At 41.7% G+C, this 18169-nt stretch overlaps 1 protein-coding gene across 2 annotated transcripts in view; it reads left to right on the top strand.

Annotated features, from left to right (window-relative positions):
• The window catches only part of RAPGEF6 (Rap guanine nucleotide exchange factor 6), a 127411-nt gene that overhangs the window by 15522 nt on the left and 93720 nt on the right, over positions 1 to 18169 (top strand). For both annotated transcript variants that reach the window (XM_086471081.1, XM_009961468.2), the window contains exons 2-4: positions 10577 to 10647; positions 11267 to 11323; positions 12618 to 12701. In XM_086471081.1, the coding sequence (XP_086327207.1) occupies positions 10577 to 10647; positions 11267 to 11323; positions 12618 to 12701 (212 nt within the window). The remainder of the gene's footprint in view (positions 1 to 10576; positions 10648 to 11266; positions 11324 to 12617; positions 12702 to 18169) is intronic.

Here is an 18169-nt window from a genome sequence, read left to right as displayed (position 1 = left end):
AGCTGGAGCTTGATTTTTTTCTTTTTTCCTCTTGTGGCTTTATTGGGAAAGGTTGTGTGAGAGCTTTACTTCTGTGTGATACTTTATTCTGCATTTATCATCTTCTCATTCTCACTGTTTTTTTTTCTAATGTGCTGGTGCATTGTTGTCAGTGTTGAATGAAAATGCAGAATATTTTAGTTGGAAGCGGTGTGGTGACGGTAATATTTTATTGATGCACCAAAACATTTTGAGACAGTTTGTAGAGCTTTATTCCTCTGTATTTACCTAGATACTGAGTGGGTAACTGAAGTTACAATATTGATAAGAGATTTCATTTTGTCTTAACTGTTACTTTCTAAGCAGGACTTAATTTCCTGACAGACATGATCTTTGTTTCCTTGAATTCACAAAGAAGTATGAAATTATATACTGCAAAATCATAAATGTGCCATTATAAAAATAACAGTATCTTATCCATTTGTATAAAAGTCTGACAATTGATATGATGAAAATGCACTGCAGTAAAATGTTATTAGTCTGTCTGTTAGTCTTTCTGTGCTTGAGGTACCTATTGAACAGGAGCTGTAGTTACAGGACCTTGATGGTAACTTTTGCTTGCTGCAAAGGTACGTTGGGCAAAGCATGCTGACAGTGAGTGAGGAAATGCTTACAATGGAGTGTGTTTGGCTGTTAAACGTGACACAACAGTTGCTTAGTGCTTTATTTGGAGGGCGGAGAAGCAGCAGGAATGGCTTTCAGAGTAGTGCATCTTCCTGCCTTTGTACGTACGTGTTGTTATTAGCTGTCTGTCTGTCCGCCTGTTTACCCACCTACCGATCTCACCGTTGGATGTAGCTCTCGCTCATCCTTCCTCGCCGTGTCTGTGGGACCAGTTTGTGTAGGGTAGTCAGTCAGCATCACCTCTGCCTCTGTGCCTTCCTGCAGCACCTATGCTGGAGCTAATCTTTGAAAGGAGGAGCTCATTTAGAGTTAACAGGGTTATGTTTCAGTAAAAAAGGGACTTTGAATCTCCATTAGTAGCTGGTGGAGCTGTAGACCAGGAGGGAGGAAGGAGAACAAAACCGACAAAAACAGGAGGAGCAACGTCACATACGGGTAATAAACTTGGATGATTGACACGGCCAAGTTGCATACAGATGTACTCCCCACTTGTCATTGCTGATAAGTGTAGAATTGCCTTTGTCATCCTCCACCTCCTCTATCCTCATCCTCTGATTTCTGTACCAAATTTCTTACCTAATAAGAATCTACATTTTTTCTTAGGGTTTCAGTGTTCTGACCTTTCCTACTGCAATTCCTTTTTTTTTTTTTTTTTTCCTCTCAGATTTCAGATGTTAGTACTTTCTTGCCTGCTTCTTTTAAAAGAGCGGGGAGTTTCTTTGTGAGTTGGGCAAGCTGATGGTTTCTGGAGTTACGACAAGAAAGGCTTAACTGAAATACTGCTATTTGGTGGATGTTTGTCCTCCGAAAGGGAGATTGTTAATTTTGACAAGCAGTCAGCTGCTTGACTGGCAAAGTGTTGGTTGAATTGGAACCCTGAAATTGCCCATTTTGCTTGTTGGTTTTTGGACAGGTTTTCAAGAGTCTGGGTAAGGAGGCTGGTTTTCATGGTCTTTGAGCTCTTACTGAAAAACGTTTGGTGTAAAATCCTCCTCTTTGATAGAGGTAAGCATTGAGATTAATTTTGAGCATTGTACGCTTCCCATCCTGTTGACTCTAGGAGCTCAGTGTTTTCAAGGCAGCTTGGTTTTGGATTTCTATTATGAGTGCATAAATCTGAAAGATGTTTTAAAATTAAGTAATGAGTGTCTGGGAACTTTATGGTAGTGTTTTACTTGAAGGTACTTTCTTATAGCTGTACTTTTGTTCTGAACTGTGATAAGGGCTGAACTGTGCTTCAGATATATAAAACTCTGTAAGGTGCTTGCTTTGAAGCAGTGACATTTGATGTTCCCGTCTCTCCAATTCAGGGCCCTTGGTATTTCACTCTGCAAAATCAGCTTTTCCAAAGGAAGTTTTTTCTCTGGTGAAGTCAGGGTTCCAGAAATGCTGACTCAGTGTGATGAAACAGCAGTAAAAATAATAACAAATTTCCCCCCTCATTCCTATAAATGTTTTTATTTCTAGTAAAATCTTGTATCAACATAGTCCAGGGTTTTTAGGTGGAAGGTGTTTATCTGTGTTGGGTGTGGGGAGCTATTGGTGAGTAGAGAAACTTTTTGTTTTATTTTCATGTAGAAATACTTTCATAAGTTTTCTGCTGACTGGAGGTACTTTTAGTCTATAAGTAAACTGTAGTAGTGGTTCTAAGGCCTCTGTTCTTAAACAAGGTCTGGCTTTTTCAGGTTTTACTGAGGATACCTCTGTTCCTAGCAGTGGAATGTAATTCTGAAGCCTGTGCCTGTAGCCCTGTGTGCATGTTATAAGGAAATACAATGAAATAATATATATTGGCCCCATTGAGAGTTTTGCCACTTTTGTGGGGGGGGGAGGTGGATGGGTGGGGAAATCCAAGTGTGCAAATGCTTCTTCTGACAGCCTGCAAAAACAGAAAGCCAGATTTTGGTTTCCTCTTTGTGTCTATACTGTTACTAACTGATCCTGTCAGTTGCAATTGCTTCCTGGATTTACCGATCTCTTTTCTGCTGTATAAAAACTAGACTGACACTTCCTCATTTGGAAAAAACAGTATGTCATCTATGTGGGTAAATGTAAAGTTGAGAGTTTAGGCAGGAGTCCTGTCTCTGATGGACACATGCACCAGGATGTTTTGGACATATGAAAGACTATAAATCTAAGAAATCAAGTTCTTGGTCTTCTGAAGCTGTTCGACAGATCAGGTGTAGTGATCCTCTGTTACAAAATTATAATAGAGGAATTACAAATTTTAGTAAGGTCCTAGGAGAGCTCAGCATTGCTCAAAATGCCTGTAGTGAGCAGACTGGCAGTTGAGGTGAGAAAACCATCACCTGTTACTGTAGATGGAAAACTTCTTTATGGAATATATGCTATTTTTTCTGTATAATAGAGTATGGCTCTGAAGTAGCTGAACCAGTTTATTTTATACAAATGTTGATGGGTGCAGTCTCAGGCAGTGATTTAAGGTCATGCAGGAGTTTGCCGCTAGTGCGTTCCGTGAGAGGTACTTTAATCAGGCTTTTTGAATTGGTGATATTTCTTATGTGGCATGATGATGCTTCATGCCTTGTGAGGGCTCCTTAACTATGTCATTCTCTTTGTCAGTGTCTTCTGAGAACGTTTTCATTCATCCAACTGATCCATCCTTTCTCCTCCCTAATAGTGCCTCAATGCTTACATTTAAATATTTTTTCCTGCCTTTTTTTTTTTAAATGGCATCCAGCTAAATAGGAGGATACTTCAAAGGGAATTGTTACTGTAAGTGAAGAGTCCTGAGCTGGTGTTCTCTTGCACCACTTGCCCTGTTGTTGAAGTCAAATGCCACTGAACAGGGAGGGCAAATATTTAAGATGGAGGAGTTGCTTTCTCATTCATCTCATCATCTTCCTCTTAGTGAAGGGACCGTAGCTCTGCTGCCCGTGTTTAAATGTAGTCGATGGCTCCTCCTGCGAGTTTCAGGGGTAGCTGACAGTGTGTATTGTCCAGCTTCGGGTGTGGAGCTTGGGCTCCTTGAGTCAGCATCGCTAAGGTTGGTGACTCTGCTGCATAGATATGTGAGTATGTGAAACGTGGATCAGAGAACTTGAGCATGTTTCTGTATTTTTATTTCTGGTATTACATTATCAGGAAAGAATTTGGGAGTACTATTTTTACAATTGGCCTTAAACAGAGAGTAAAGGAAACAGCACGGATTCCAGCCTTCGATGAAGCAACAGGAAGGGAAGCAATGAAAACCATAAACCGTGCTGAGTAACATTTCCTCTCTTCTGCTACGCCCCCCTAAGGGTGACAAAGTCTTTATTGAGCCTGACGGGATTCCTAATAAAAGATGCATTCAATCTGTATAAGAAGCCTGCTGAATCACTGTGAAGCAAGTAATGGCAGCAGGCTGGAGGAAAGCCGCCTAGTTACAGCTTACTCAACCTGCTCTCCGTGCTCCAACAATTACTTCTGTTTGCTTTACCGAAATCCAGGCACTTCAAATAAGAAGTCTAATACAGAGAAATTCAGCCACTCTCCAAGAGTGTGTTAAAATCCTTGTCCTGATACCAAGCGAGTGCTTGATTCTGCTGAAATTTGTTTCCAGCCTTGTTTCCCACTTGCCACTTTCTGGTCAGAGCACTGAAGAGAAAGAATCAGCTCTCTGCAGCAAACAAATAGGGAGGTTGTGGCAGCTTTCAACCATGCGGCTTCCCTCCCTGGAAGATTTTGTATCTGATGGTCTTTCTGAATGTTAGTGGAATTTGGGAAGCTGTTACCATATGGTTTAACTGTTGTTTCAAAGGCAGAAATGTGTGTCTGTTTCCTTTAAAATGTATTATCTGTAGTACAGCTGAATCTGTAACAGCTCTTTAGAAGATATTAACATTTTTGTTTGCTCTGAAGCATATAAAATATACATCCTGGCAACTGTCTTGTCTTACCGTGGAAAAAGCATGGATGCAAAATCCCATCAGCCATCCTTTGCGCTTCTGTGAGGAGCAGATTCCTGTATGTGAACCAGGGAATCCTGGGTGGCTTGGCAGCCTGTGTGGGTTGGGTGTGGGGAGCCTCGAGTGAGCCAAGCATATGTTCTTGCAACAGGAATTAAATGTGTTTGGGGTGGAATTGAGAGACAGGTTTTGCGCAGCTCTTTGGGACAGGTTTGCATGTGAGAGCAATCTGTCTGGAACTTGCTGACCCAGCTGTTTCTTCCATGCAGCTTTGAAGTGCTGGTGCTGCTGTGCAAGATTCTGCTCTTCGCTCATTCCCTGGGCAAAACTCTGGACTGACTGACTGGTACCTGCTGGTCTGCATTCTTGGAGACCCCCTCATTTGAGGTTCAGTGTGGAACTAGGGCATCTATGAAGTCCAAGCTCATTGGGATTTGGGAGCTGGGAGGTATCTACTGGATCTCCCGGTCCTGCTGCAGCGAGAGGCTGTCCCATGGTCAGTGCAGGTGGCTGTGGCTGGAGGCAGCTGTTTGGGGACTGTGCTGCCTCTCCCCTTTCCTGTGACACAAAGCACACAACATGCTGGGCAGCACTATAAAGGGAGTCTGCAGGGATTTATGGTTTCCTCAGCTTCCCTGATACCTCACTTGCTGAGGATGGCTCTTTGTGAGATTGAGCAGAATTTGCAACTATGAGGTCATTTCAGAAAAATTTATTTTCTGTCAAAATAGAACAGATTTCCTGCTTAGTGGTTTAAATAATTGTGTGTTACTGGAACACCTGGCTGAGGTCACATCAAGCAAAGCATCAGGTTTTCATTTTATGTTTGTCAAGAGCAAAGTTGCTCTTGATGCAATCTTTTCATCTGCATTCCGGAGCATCACACTGCTTTTGCCCACTTTTAACGCTGCAGGGGAATTTGTCTTGCACCTTATTGCAGACTTTCAGCATATGAGAGCAGTTCACGTGAATTACAGTTGTACTGGCTGGATTTTTTGTGGTTGGTTGGTTGGAAAACTTTGTGTTCAGAGCTCCGTACTCGAGACCACCATCATTCCATCAGATTCTTTCCAAGCTTCGTAAAGTTGCTCCTTGGATTAAAGGCAAAATATGGGGAGAGAAAAGGGTGAAGCAGAAGGAAACAACACAAACACAAATTTTGCTCATCAGCTCAGGTAACAGAGGCAGGGATCAACTCCTTATTGAAGGTGGACATTAAATTGTTCAAAGGTAACTCGAACAAGCTTGAAGGCGGCTGTGTAAATCACTTTAGCCTTAGTACACTAAGTAAATCTTTGCTTCAACAGGTTTCCTGGATTAATAAAAGACTGTTGTATTGCTTGGCGTGCTGCTGAAATAGAGGTGACCGTAGGGGGAGAGGATTGCTTCCAGCAGTCTTGGTGCTTCTGTGCTATGGTATTTGCTTGGAAGCATCCAGGTCTTGGTCATGTTTTTAAAAAGATGCTGATAACAAAACTAAGGATGATCACCTCTTCCCCAGTAATTTTGAGGTTTGATTATATTCTCATGATGTTTTTTTTTTTTTTTTGACTCATTTTATTTCTTTATTTTTGAAAGTTACATATTGGCAACTAAAAAACGAATATTTCGCCATCCTGGTTAAAAAAAAGTAGCAAATTACTTTCAAATAAAAGTGTTTTGGGGTAAATGGGTGATGGTGGTAGTTATTTGGTTTGCTTTCATGTGATGAGTTTTCAGTTGACGTGACTGGCACTTTTATTTTGCCTTGTTCTACAGTTGTGGCATCTTGTGGTGATTGTGTGAGTTGGCATCTTGCAGGGAAAATGAGAAGTGGTCTGGTTGTTCACGTGGCTCACTTAGTACGTTGGGATGAGGATGTTACCATGAAAGAAAGCTGATTAATGTAACATTATGTTGTTGCTAAAATCTCCCTGTTTTTACACTGCCTTTGGTTTAGTAGCTGGTTGAAGCTTTTTGTCAGTAGGATAGGTGTGTCGGGGATGATAAAAGCTGCCGCTGAATGGAGCGGCGGGCTGCCGACGTGTCGGCGCTGGGCCACACGTTCCTTGGGGCCGGGTCTGGCGGTAGCAGTGCCGTCCGCAGAGCGGTCGCTTGATTTCTGCACTTCTGCTTCAACACACGCTGTTCTATACAGTGTATTCCTTCACGTGAAGAACACAAAGAAACAGCTGTCCTCTGCTTTTTAAACATAGCAGTTGAGGACACCTCTGCTCGTGAGCTCGGGGCTGGGAGAACTGGAGGCACAGAAAATGAGCCATCCCGGGCAGCTTTGGGCGGGATCGCTGTGGTCGCGTTTCGTGTCTCTGTAGCCTAGAAAATCGCCTTCCTAGCAAGATGAACGACTCCCGCCTGCTTTCCTCCGCTCTTTGCCCAGTTCCCCTCCTTCCCTTGGCTCACTGGAGCTGCATTTTTAGTTGGTTGGATAGAAAATGTGAGTTAATTTCTCCTTAAATAACCCAGGCAAGGTAGTTTTCTGTGGAAGATTGGAGAATGTGTGGGCATGCTGTTTGAAGGTAGATACTGTGCTTCAATTTCAGCTATTATTTCAGCTGCTGAAAAGCTCCAGAAATAAAGATTACGAAATAAAATAATGTTGACCTTGGTCCCTGGTTTAGAGTATCAGGAGAAATTGTTTTTTATCAATAATCCTATTTTGCTTGGGTTTTGGCAGAAAGAAGTATGTAAAGAGATTATGGTGAAGAGTATGGAAAGAGTCTGTAACTTTCCAGCAAAGACATTGCCTTTTGCTGTTGTGAGGCTGGTGGTTGCCCTTTGGCATCGTCCTTTTATAGCCCTTTCTTTTCATCGTGGCTGTCTGTAAAAGTTACCTCTACCCTTTGAACTGTGGTTATGTTTGTCTGCTGTTTATAACTGGTGTGGCAACATACATCTGTTTTTAAAAATAACAGCTTCCAATCCTGTTTTCAGTTTTATAAACCTTGAATTAGAGAAATGAATGCTTCATCTCTGCTGGAGGATTTTTTTTCAGGCTGGCAGTGTCTATCCCCAAGGTAACTGCAGCACCTGCCTGGCATCGGCTGCTCGCTGTCTCCGGCTGTGGTGGGATTGAAATTATATTCCTCGCTTGCAAAAATGTAAAATGAGCCTCTAAATGTAGTCTCACAAACATAATTTCAGTGCTATTACAAGCACTTAATCTTAAGTGAGATGGGAATAATGGAGAAAGCTTTGCAAAGTACGACTGGTAGGAAATCTGTTATCAGGAGAAACTGGGCTAGGTTAGCTGCGCGTAGCCGCCCTGGTTAGACTTTGAAGAGGCATGTGAGGGAGGGGAGGAATTTCAGCTGGCTGGCTGTAACGAATCTATTTAAACTAATAAAAAAAACATTAGTTCAACAGGACATGTAAACCACCTTGGACCGGTACGTTCAGTGCACCGGAGGATAGAGGCAGCCCGCGGGCCCTCCCGGGAGACGTCGCTGAGTTAGCTCTTGTGCTCAGTGGCACTCGACAAAAGCACCTTCTCTGCTTAATTAGGAGAGGTGATTGCTGTACAAGTCAGTTATTTTGGGGGAGATTGTTACAGATCTGGATTTAAAAATGCCTGTCGAAACTGATGTGTGGGAAGCTAATGTGTTCAGGTTGTTGAAATGTCACCTGGTTGGATGTTTGTCGTTTATTGACATTAACGCAGTAATTCTGGCCAGCCTAAATTAAATGCTTTCTGCTGCGATGAGGGAATGGGAAGCTTTGCCTTCCCTTTGCTGTCCTGTGCTCTGGCTCAGCTGTTGTCTCTGCTGCTGCACATCTGAACAGCCCAAGTCTGAGCTGAGGAATGCTTTCCAGGCGTGAATCCCCTTTGAGCAAATGTTTATCTCTCTAATTTACCGACTGTTTATTCATCAAGCTCCTAAATAAGCGTAGTTGGTCTGTACAGTAGTCCTGTTCGGTCAACCTGGGTGCAGCTGGAGTGCAGGAGACAGCCTGTGCTGAATTAACCTGCTGTGCTTTGCGGAGTTGCAGAGAAGAATTCTGAAGTAGGGATGTGGTCATTTGTCATAATCACAAAGTTTTTAAGTTATACTTAAACATGAACATAAGCTTTTGTTCTGCTTACAACTTTCTGTGACTCATTACAATGGGATTGCTGAAGACATTCTGTTACATCTTAGTCTCAGTTGTGTAGAAAAACATTGGAAAATGTAAGAAAGTGTGTATAGATGCAATGATGACTGAAAAATGTAGCTTTAATTGTAGCACCAAATACTAACTCCTGCCTGATAGCCCAGCTCCCGCAGGAGCTGAGAGCATCTGCTCCTCGTCCTTCCTTTACCTGCCCGTCTGAGTGCTCTTCTGGCCTGGGACAGGCGGACCTCCAGGCAGAGTAGGAAGAATGTGGAACACAGGGGTTGTATTTCAGTTGTTCCATAAATTGTTTAACCACTAAGACTCTGTATGGTCAGAGGATACTGCTGCCACATTCCCCTACCTGATGTTTCCTGGTGGGGGGGTTGAAGCAGGTCCCTGCTCAGGCAGGGGGAGAGCTCAGTAACTGAGCTGGTCTGGTACCTCAAGTGACCCTTTGGCTGCCAGAGCTGTCTCTTGCAGGCTTTGGGGTTCAAGGTTGGTCACCACAAGTGAGTGGTGTGTTTGGAGCCTGACCCATAGCTGGGGCTCGTGGGTGTTTCTCTAAGAAAATCAAGTCTGGGGCAGCTCACAGTCGGAGGATTAAAAAGGGGTTGGAGTATGTGAAACGGGTGCTTTTTAAATATGTGTGTTGGGCATTCAGGCCTTCTGTTTAATTTTCATGGGTTTTGGTAATGACATTTAAAAAAAAAAATCAGAGTTTTATTGGTTTTACGTGGCCCGCAATTACGTATGACCTTTCATTTGCTGTAACAGTCTATATCCGTTATATTTCTAAACATTGACTATTAAGCCAAAGAACTTTTCTAAAGTAAATCCATTGTAAATTTTGAGGCTAGCATTTATAGTGATTTATCTTTTGTAAACACTGTATAAATGCAGCACTTGAAAATTCAGAACATATTTTCCAGGGCCAAGCTGGAGAGACTGCTATGTGGTGTATAATGACTTTGTTGTGCCTGTATTCAGTGCTCACAGCCCACCTGTTCAGGATAGTAAATTAAATGATGAATAGCCCTAGTGAGCTATTCCCTAGCATGTGGTCTGTGCCATCAGCACAGATATTTTTGTGACTGAAGAGGATTCTGTGTAGTGAGAAGTTTAAACAGCTGCACCTCCAAATTACAGCTTCTATGTAAAGTCCACATTTTAAAGTGAAATCATCTTCATGTTTTAATAATGTTGCTTCAAAAAAGTCGTTTGCTTTCTGTGTTGCTAATGGATGGCACTGATGTCACGCTGCACCTTGGTAGCAGGAGGTGGGAGACATCTAAAACTTCGTTGTCTTCATTGCCAAAGAATATTTTGGAGTAACTTCTAATGTCACCCTCCAGTCAAGGACTGGACTGAGCCAGAGAGGCAGTAGGGTGGAGCAGAGTTTGTAGTGGGGCTGCTAGCTAGATCTGAGGTGCACATGAAATAGCTTTTTCCTTCTAGACATAACACTTTTACCATGAAAAGGTGCCGTGGTTCTCTGCACTGTATGTAGTGGCTAGACTACATGGTTTAGGTTTTTGCTAGCGTTCTTTGCTATTAGCAAACTGATTTTGCAAAATTCCCTCTTTAAAGAGGTGTTAGAAGGTTTCAACAGCTTCTGACTTTGGATGAATAGGACGGTCATGTTTGGCTTATTCCACATGTTCCTTGCTGCTGTATCCATTCATGTAAATAATATTTTCAGAGATATTTTTAATAAATCTTTTTCAGATAAGTGGGGACAGAGTTCAAGTCTGCAGGTGTCCTGACCTATCTACTAATTTGTGCTTTGTCTCTAGAATTGTCTCCTAGGTCTGTGTAACTTACTGCAGAAACTGAGGAGGTAATGCTGAGGTTATTAATGCTGTGAATGAAGTTGCTCATGTCTTTTTTTTTTTTTTTGTCTTCCTTTTTAGGACTTAAATACTATCTATTCTTTCCTTCATGGACTGGACATACTCTCACATTTCAGGGAACATCAGCTAAGGTAAAGTACTATGGAGCTAGCTAGTGTTGTGTGGCACAGCTGGTATCTATGTCTGTGTTTTTGTGCAGATGAGCAAAGCCTTTGTCTGCGCACCCTTGGAGGTGGCAGAGCGTGGGCCAAGTCCATTGCTGAGTTAAGTCATTGCAATAATGTGGCATGGAATCTAAACTAATTAGCTTTGCTAAGAAGCAAGGCAGAGCTTACTCCCATTTGTCTACAAAGGACTGTGTAGACAGTGCCCTATGTTAACTCTAGATTACAAAAGCTTTTTAATGCTTCAGACATTGGGATGATCTCAGAATACATAAAGTGGAAGACCAACAAAGCACAAAAAGTGCGTTGGAAGTGTTTTAGTTCCTTCAGTTCTGTTGCTATGGGTAATTCCAATGTGTGGGAGTGATTTAAACACTTAGAGAACACGCTGTATGTTATCTCTCTGGATAATGAAGAACACCGTAATAATCTGAATTTTATGGTTAAGCACATCCTTTGTTTAGAACAAAAAAAATAGTTGAATTTGAGGTCTTAAAGCCTTAAAGCAATTCTACTGAAATGTGGTGATTAATGGATATCATCTTTGGGGATTAAAATTGAAATTAAACTTCTCTTTCTCCTTCAGAATAATGTCATCAAGTGCCCGCTATGAGAGGTACAAGGGCAACCAAGTTCTGTTTTGGTAAGTACATATCGCTGGTTGGAGTTCTTCACTGGAAGTGTAAACAAAACCAGTGTTTTGCATGTTGTAATATTTCGCTTGCTTTTTCAGTCATTGTAAACAGAAAGCTTTACGATGGCTTGGCTTGGCCAGGCTGTTGAGAGCTTTGACAGGAGAAGTTGTACCAGTAGTACGGTGCTGACATTTGAGAGATGCCCGTGAATTGTCAGCACGGCTCCCACAGACGGCAGAGGTGTGTGCGCCTGTGCACACGCAAGATCAGTTCAAAAGCACGTTGTGTCCCCTCGGCGGCTGGTGGGAGCGGTGGTGACAACTCAGTAGGTGGCACTCTTCCCCTGGCGCTGGCACGGACTGCACTGACAGCAACCCAGTTGCTTTGTAGGAGTATCGTGTATCAGAGGAGTGATGGAGCTCGAACACCACCTCCTCTTATAAATTGCTAGAGTTAGTGTTTTAGCTTCGGGTTCTCTTTGGGTTCCTGCTGGGAGGCAAATATACTTTTTTTTTCCCCACTTATTTTGGCGTTGCTTAGGGTGTATTTATCCTCTCACAGCTATCCTAGCTTTCTGTCTAAGGCACATCCTCCAGTACACCCCAATCTAAACGAGATGCCACCTACTAGGTTGTGTGATGGGTGTGTGTGACACAAACCTGCTCCGGTACCGGGTCTGTGCGTGTGGGGGGTTGCGTGCTGAGAGAGGAGGGGCATGTTCGGCTGTAGCCGGGAAGTGTCAGTGCAACAGCACTCCAGGAAGAGGCTGTGCAGACCTCCGGCTGTGGGCTGAAATGTTGGCCCATCCCCTGTCCCTCCGTCTGGGGTTGGACGGCGCCATGGGGGACAGGACTGCGTGTGCACGCGATGCCAGTGCAGAGGTGGAGGAGTGCGGAGCAGGAGTCAGCTGTAGGGTCTGGTGTTTCAGCCGTAACACTTGACAGGTCCATGTAGTATTGCTGTCCGTGTTGAATTGTTAATCAACATTTAGCACAGCATAAAAATTTTCCTGTATTTTTAGCTTCTTCACTGTAATGAATGGTTTTTACTGAAAATTAATAATTTTGTTTTAATGAAATTTTTAGGTTGACTTAAATGTCAAATTGTAAGTTATAAGAAACATTCTGTATGTAGACGTTTTAAAAAAAGTTAGTTCTTGGTGGCATTCAACAAAAGTTCTTAGGTTTCCAGTCCACATATCAAGTTGGTAGAGTGATAGACCATTATTTTACTGCAATAACATTTTGGATAATATATTTCGAAGTTGCTGCAAGAAGGTATCAATGATTTATTGTCTTACAGCTCAGAAACTATTGCGAGATGCTGGTATATACTGCTTTCTGGGTCTGTGCTCATGAAGGATTCCATGTTTTTACCACCTTGCAGGTATGTAAAGTTGTTGTTGTTGTTATTTAAGGTAAGGCAAGATCTCTTTTTTAATAAATGCTTTTTTGTATGTTGCTGTTGCTGTAAATTTTTCACAGTTTTAAAATAACTTTCATGTTACTTTGTTTTTCTGAAGTTTGATAGTGGAAGGAGTGTTCTGCTAATTTGATCTAAATTCCCTTTTGCTTTTTCTGCACGTTGAAATTTCTGTGTGAAATAATGCACTTCATGGTTTTTAAATCTCATTTGGCTTTTTAACAGAATTCGTAGTTGACTTGTTAACTTGGGGCCCTCTGAATAATTCCTGATGTGCAACTGTTTTTGCATAGAGTTCCCTGTCTCAAAAAATAGGCCTGTAGAATCCCATAGCTTCTGTCATTTGGTTGGAGGCTGTATTTAATGGCATATATGGCTTCTATGTGAAGCAAGAAAATAGAGGCCAGCAGCATCGGTTACAGAGAGCATATGACAGGAGTCTGACCGCATCAGTGAATGTTGTGACATGCTTTCACTGAAGCATGCTGCTTGACTTGAGCTGGACCTTGCTTCAGTAATGCTCTGAGTAATTCTCTGCTTGACCTTGTACATCACTCGGAAATTTTACCTCCCCATATTTTGAAGCTGCACGTTGCTTATTTGTGTTTGAGCTGCCCTTCTAGGCTAGGCAGGAGTGCTTTTAAAAAACCAAAAAAACTTAGACTTGCCTTGGTACCCCGTTTGGATAGTTTTTGATGGGGTTATCGAAAGTGCTGCTGCCTCGTATCAAGTGAAATACAGGCTTTCCCCTGCGTGGTGGTTCTGTGATGGGCTCCATCTCCCCTGGGCGGCAGGGCACGGGCTCCCTCCTGCAGCGACTGCTGCCCGTGCGCTCGCAGCGTGGGCTCCTCTCCTGCTGCCGTGGGGTTGCCTCCCTTCTAGCCATGACAGCGCGATGAGAGGAGGGGACACCAGCTTAGTGTCTTCCCTTTCTTCACAAATGCACCTGGACTGAGGTGATTATGAAATTGGAGCAGACTTAAAATTGTCAACTCCAGCTCAAATATGCTTCCATATACTTGTATTTCATGGTAAGTACTAGTGAGAACATGTAGGGCTTGATTTTTCGACTCAGTTCTGGTTAACTACAGGCTGGATGTTAAACTCTTAATGCTTCTTGGGTGGCTGAAGTTCAACAGTGCCAGAAGTGAGGACGTGGCAAGCTGGTATTTGTGTGAAAGCTGGCTAAAATCATTGTTTTGCGAGACTTGAGTCACTCCAAGAGCATAATGAATGTGTTTTGTGCTTTTTTTTTTCTTAAAATAAAAGGGGGCAAAATAGGTCTGTTACTGCTAGTTCACAAGATTACAGCTAATAGTTTTATTATGGATAATGAGTAAAAAACTACAGTATACAGGCGTGGTTCCTGGGGTGTCTTGTCTCCTTATGGAGTGAGATCACATGAAGAGGAAGAGAAGGCACCCCACCTCTGGAGAGCAAGGTTTGTCCCTGCCTTCACTGTACTGCGGGGGAGAAAATGAGAAACTCAAATGTCAGAGGAGCTTTGATGTGCTAAAGATTTGAAGGAGGAGTGCACAAACGTGCAAATAGATAAACTAAAATTACTGTTAGGTAGGACTTAAGGAGTGCAAAAGGATGCTGAAACTCTTCGAACCTTTTTGTTTCCCTCAATGCTTCTGACTCTGGGTTCACCTGTAAACTCCTTCTCCCCTTTGCTCCCTCCCTGGGACTCTGGGGCCACACACACGGGTGGGGAAGAAGTGTTGCTTGGACACGAGGACAGGAGGAGGAAGAGCACAGCTCACTCTCCATTTTGTTTGAATTACGTTCGTGTGTTGCCCAACCTCAATTTAGAATTAAAATATAATGCTTTTTTGCCCCTTTTTTTAAGTGCAGTGGGATAAACTTAAGTTACTTTCCCTGGTCTGAATACCTCGTACAACCCATCTTTAGTTGAGGGAGCTGTAGTCACCAGTCACAGGCTATTTTCATCGGAAACAGTGCCTTGGATAATTTAGTAGTATTCTTTCATAATTATAATTGGCACCACTTTAATTACATTTACTTAACGTTATGCATTATTCCTTGTCCCCAACCAGGTTCCTGGTTATGTGAGTCATTCTGAAAGAAGACTTAAATACACATCTGTAAGGAAACTCAATATTGCCTTCATTATCATTGCCTCAGTTGTTAGAGTTATTGTTTTTGGTGGGAAACAAAAATAAATTGTTTGTTTTCTGTCTTTTTACTTTTGCTTAAGTTGTAACAGTGGAAGTGACCCCCAGTATACCATTAGGTGTAAATCATCCTTGAAGTACAGTTTATTTTTGAAAACTTTCTGTTTAATGTTGGTAACACAGTGAAGATAAATTGACCTAAATTGATTGATGGTTGCTTTTTTGTTGTTTGTTGGTTGGTTAGTTAGTTGGTTTTTGGGTTTGTGTTTTGGTTTTTTTAAAAATGTTTTGTGGTGTTGTGTAGTTTTGTGGTGGGGTTTTTTTTTTTGTTAGCAAAACCTTTTGCTGCAGTTTGGTGTTGCTCAGTGCTTTGATTTTTAGAAAATAATGCCTGATCACCTTTGGTAATATTACTTACTGTAATAGGGGAAAAAAAAAAGGTATGAGTTTAAAAGAGGATATGAAGGACATTTTTCCGTTCAAATTATTCTTCTTTGTCTGATAGAGAACTTGATGCTATGCTCTCTACGCCTAATGAGCATATGATCCTATACCTATATGATATTAGTGAAATAACCTCTATGGAAGAGTATGTTGTTTGGGGTGGTGATTTATCTGTGCTTTTTTTTATTTCCACAGCAGGAAAGTGGTGGGCAAGTGTAGGGAATGCAAAGAAAACTGCGCTTGAAGTGTTGTGAGATTGCTGAAGGGATTGGAGACGTCCTTCCAGCCAGTTGGGTGGTTGGTAGGCATGCTGCTGCTCAGACATTGGCATCAGATAAAGCTTGTCTGTTTGATTTGTGGAATATGGGATAAATGTGTCAACACAGGAGCAGAGGTGAGCGAGGTTAGAGACGGGTGTCATCGGCACAAAAGCAGCGCACTAGACTGGTGATGGCTTTGAGACGTCTGGGGGGAAAATGAATGAGGACCAAAACAGAACCCTTACTGTAAGGAAGGTGATAACTCCCAAGGATGAGAATTTAGGCTTTAATCTGCAGACCTCCTAGTGCTCCGAAAAGGTCAAGAGCCAGGTTTGAATAATTGTCATTCTGGAAGAATTCAGGCATTTTGTAAAACCAGTAATAGCTGGCAAATAGATTCTCGTTTGAAACTCAGTCCTTGTGTATGCTTCATAACACCCTCCACTCCTCAGTTATCTCTTTGTAATGTTGACTTGGTAATTTCAATTTTATATTTGTCCTCTGGAGCATTTGACAAGCATTTCATGTTTAAAGAACTTCTGTACATTTTAGAGTTCTTTTGCTGGGAACACTGGAACACATATTTTGTAAAATGTGGGAAGCAGGATATTGGTGTTTGAGTTAGAGGAAGCTGGTTTCCTGAGCAATAGAGGGTTTTAAGGCCCCCTTTTCTTGTAAAGTTGTTGTATTTAATCTGTTTTATTTGGCAGTCATTCTTCAAAATTCAGGATTGTGTTATAAACTAACTGGCAACTTTTGTTTAATAACTATATGAGAAATTTCTGTTACGATGATTGTTAGTGAGAAACTTTCAGTCTCCACAAACAAGACTGGAAGGTGATGATGATTTAATGACTGTTTCCTGCTACCCCCTCACAATACTTGTCTCTTTTCTGTCATCTGCCCCAGGATTACCTTGACAGATATGAGGACACTTTAGTAGACATCTATAAACTTAACCTCATTAAGAAGTTGGTTAAGCTGTCCTTTTGCATCCCTCGTTTCATCCACTATCTACCATTCTGTAGTTTGAGTCAACAGAGCTTCAGGGAAACCTTGATTTTCTTCTGCAGATCTTTTTGAAATAAAATGCTCCATAGATTCAAACCTGAAAGGCGTAGCTCCACAGAAGCATAAGAAGGTGGGCAGTCACTGCTTTATTAACTTCCTAGAAGTATTTGAATGAGTAAGGGTGTATGCTGTGGCTCACTGTGCTTGAGAAGAGCTTTTTGTTCAACTTGGATGAATTTGTATGCAAGCTGTAATTCAGAAATTGGCTTAAAAATTGGAGGAGTAAAACTTGTATCCAGGTACGATAAATCTAGTCAATATTCTGACACTGATGGTCAAGATGAGAAAAGCCCTGTAGGATTTTTGAGGTAAGGAGCGGATTAGTTGGTAATATCAGGTACAAAGATGGCCTAACCTTGATTTACCCTATTCCCTGGAGAATGGATTTGTCAATAGATTTGGCATAGTAGGAGAAAAATTTGCTTCTAACATGAAAGCGATGGCTGGAACAAAAGAACAGGATTGATGAATTTTGTGGAAGGAAAATCATGTCAGCGAGTTAAAGAGTTTTTGTGTTAACCTTGCTTGTTAATCAAGGTAATTCAATTGAACAGGATATTTGAAGGAGATTACTCACAGCAAGATTAGCCATAGGAAATATATCAAGGGCCTGGAGGAACTTTTGAAGCCAATTATGTGGATGACAGCTTCCTACAGCTGTGGGAATTGAACCTCGAAGGGAAAAATACCAAGTCTTGAAACATTCAAGATGTAGTCTTTTTAAAAACAAACACTTCACTTTTCCGAGCTCTTCCAAGAAATTCATGAACAGCCCTTCCAAAAATCTCACAAGTGGAGAAAATTGGAATCATTGTCCTATTCAGGTAGTGCAGTTCTTGGCTAAGAACACTTACTTTATTCAAAACGGACTCAAGGTTGTTTTGTGGTGTCTTTTCAGTAGAGTTGTAGACGTGTTAATGACTCAACAAGCCATTTCTCATTCTTTTCTTGGGTAAAAGGAGAGGGCAGAAATGCTTGGATCGAGGAAAATTGCCATAATGAAAGAACTACTCCAGTTTTGCATTGTGAACAGCGTCTTGGGTTGAAATTATTCTCCCCTTTTTTTCTATTAGGTTAATGTTTGTGAATAGCATCATTTTAATATCTTTTGAGACTGACTGTGGCTGTTAATAGTGTTTCAGTCTATTCTATGTGAAGTCCCAAAGGCACATAAAATACTGTGCTTTTACAGGACTGTCAATGTTGGTAAATATGAATGCAGGATTAACAAATTGCAATTTGCAGAACTTTAATTTCTTGTATTTTAGAAATCTTTAAATTTTGATGTATGTAACTTTGCTTTGAAATATATTTAGACCTCAAATGTATCACCTAAAGCCAGATCAGGTTTACTTCTAAAACCTGTACTGCCGTTTTCTGCAAACTGTGGTGAATTTGTACCATTCAGTAAATGAGTGGCTCTGAGCTCCGGCGTTCCCAGCTTCTGCCAGTGAAAGGCGTACTGGCATTTTTCTCCTAGTGACCTTCCTTGACAGATTTAACTTTCTTAAATACTCCT

Source organism: Leptosomus discolor, chromosome 10, assembly GCF_034619465.1.
Source record: "Leptosomus discolor isolate bLepDis1 chromosome 10, bLepDis1.hap2, whole genome shotgun sequence".
Taxonomy (NCBI): domain Eukaryota; kingdom Metazoa; phylum Chordata; class Aves; order Leptosomiformes; family Leptosomidae; genus Leptosomus; species Leptosomus discolor.
This window is presented reverse-complemented; position numbering and strand designations above follow the sequence as displayed.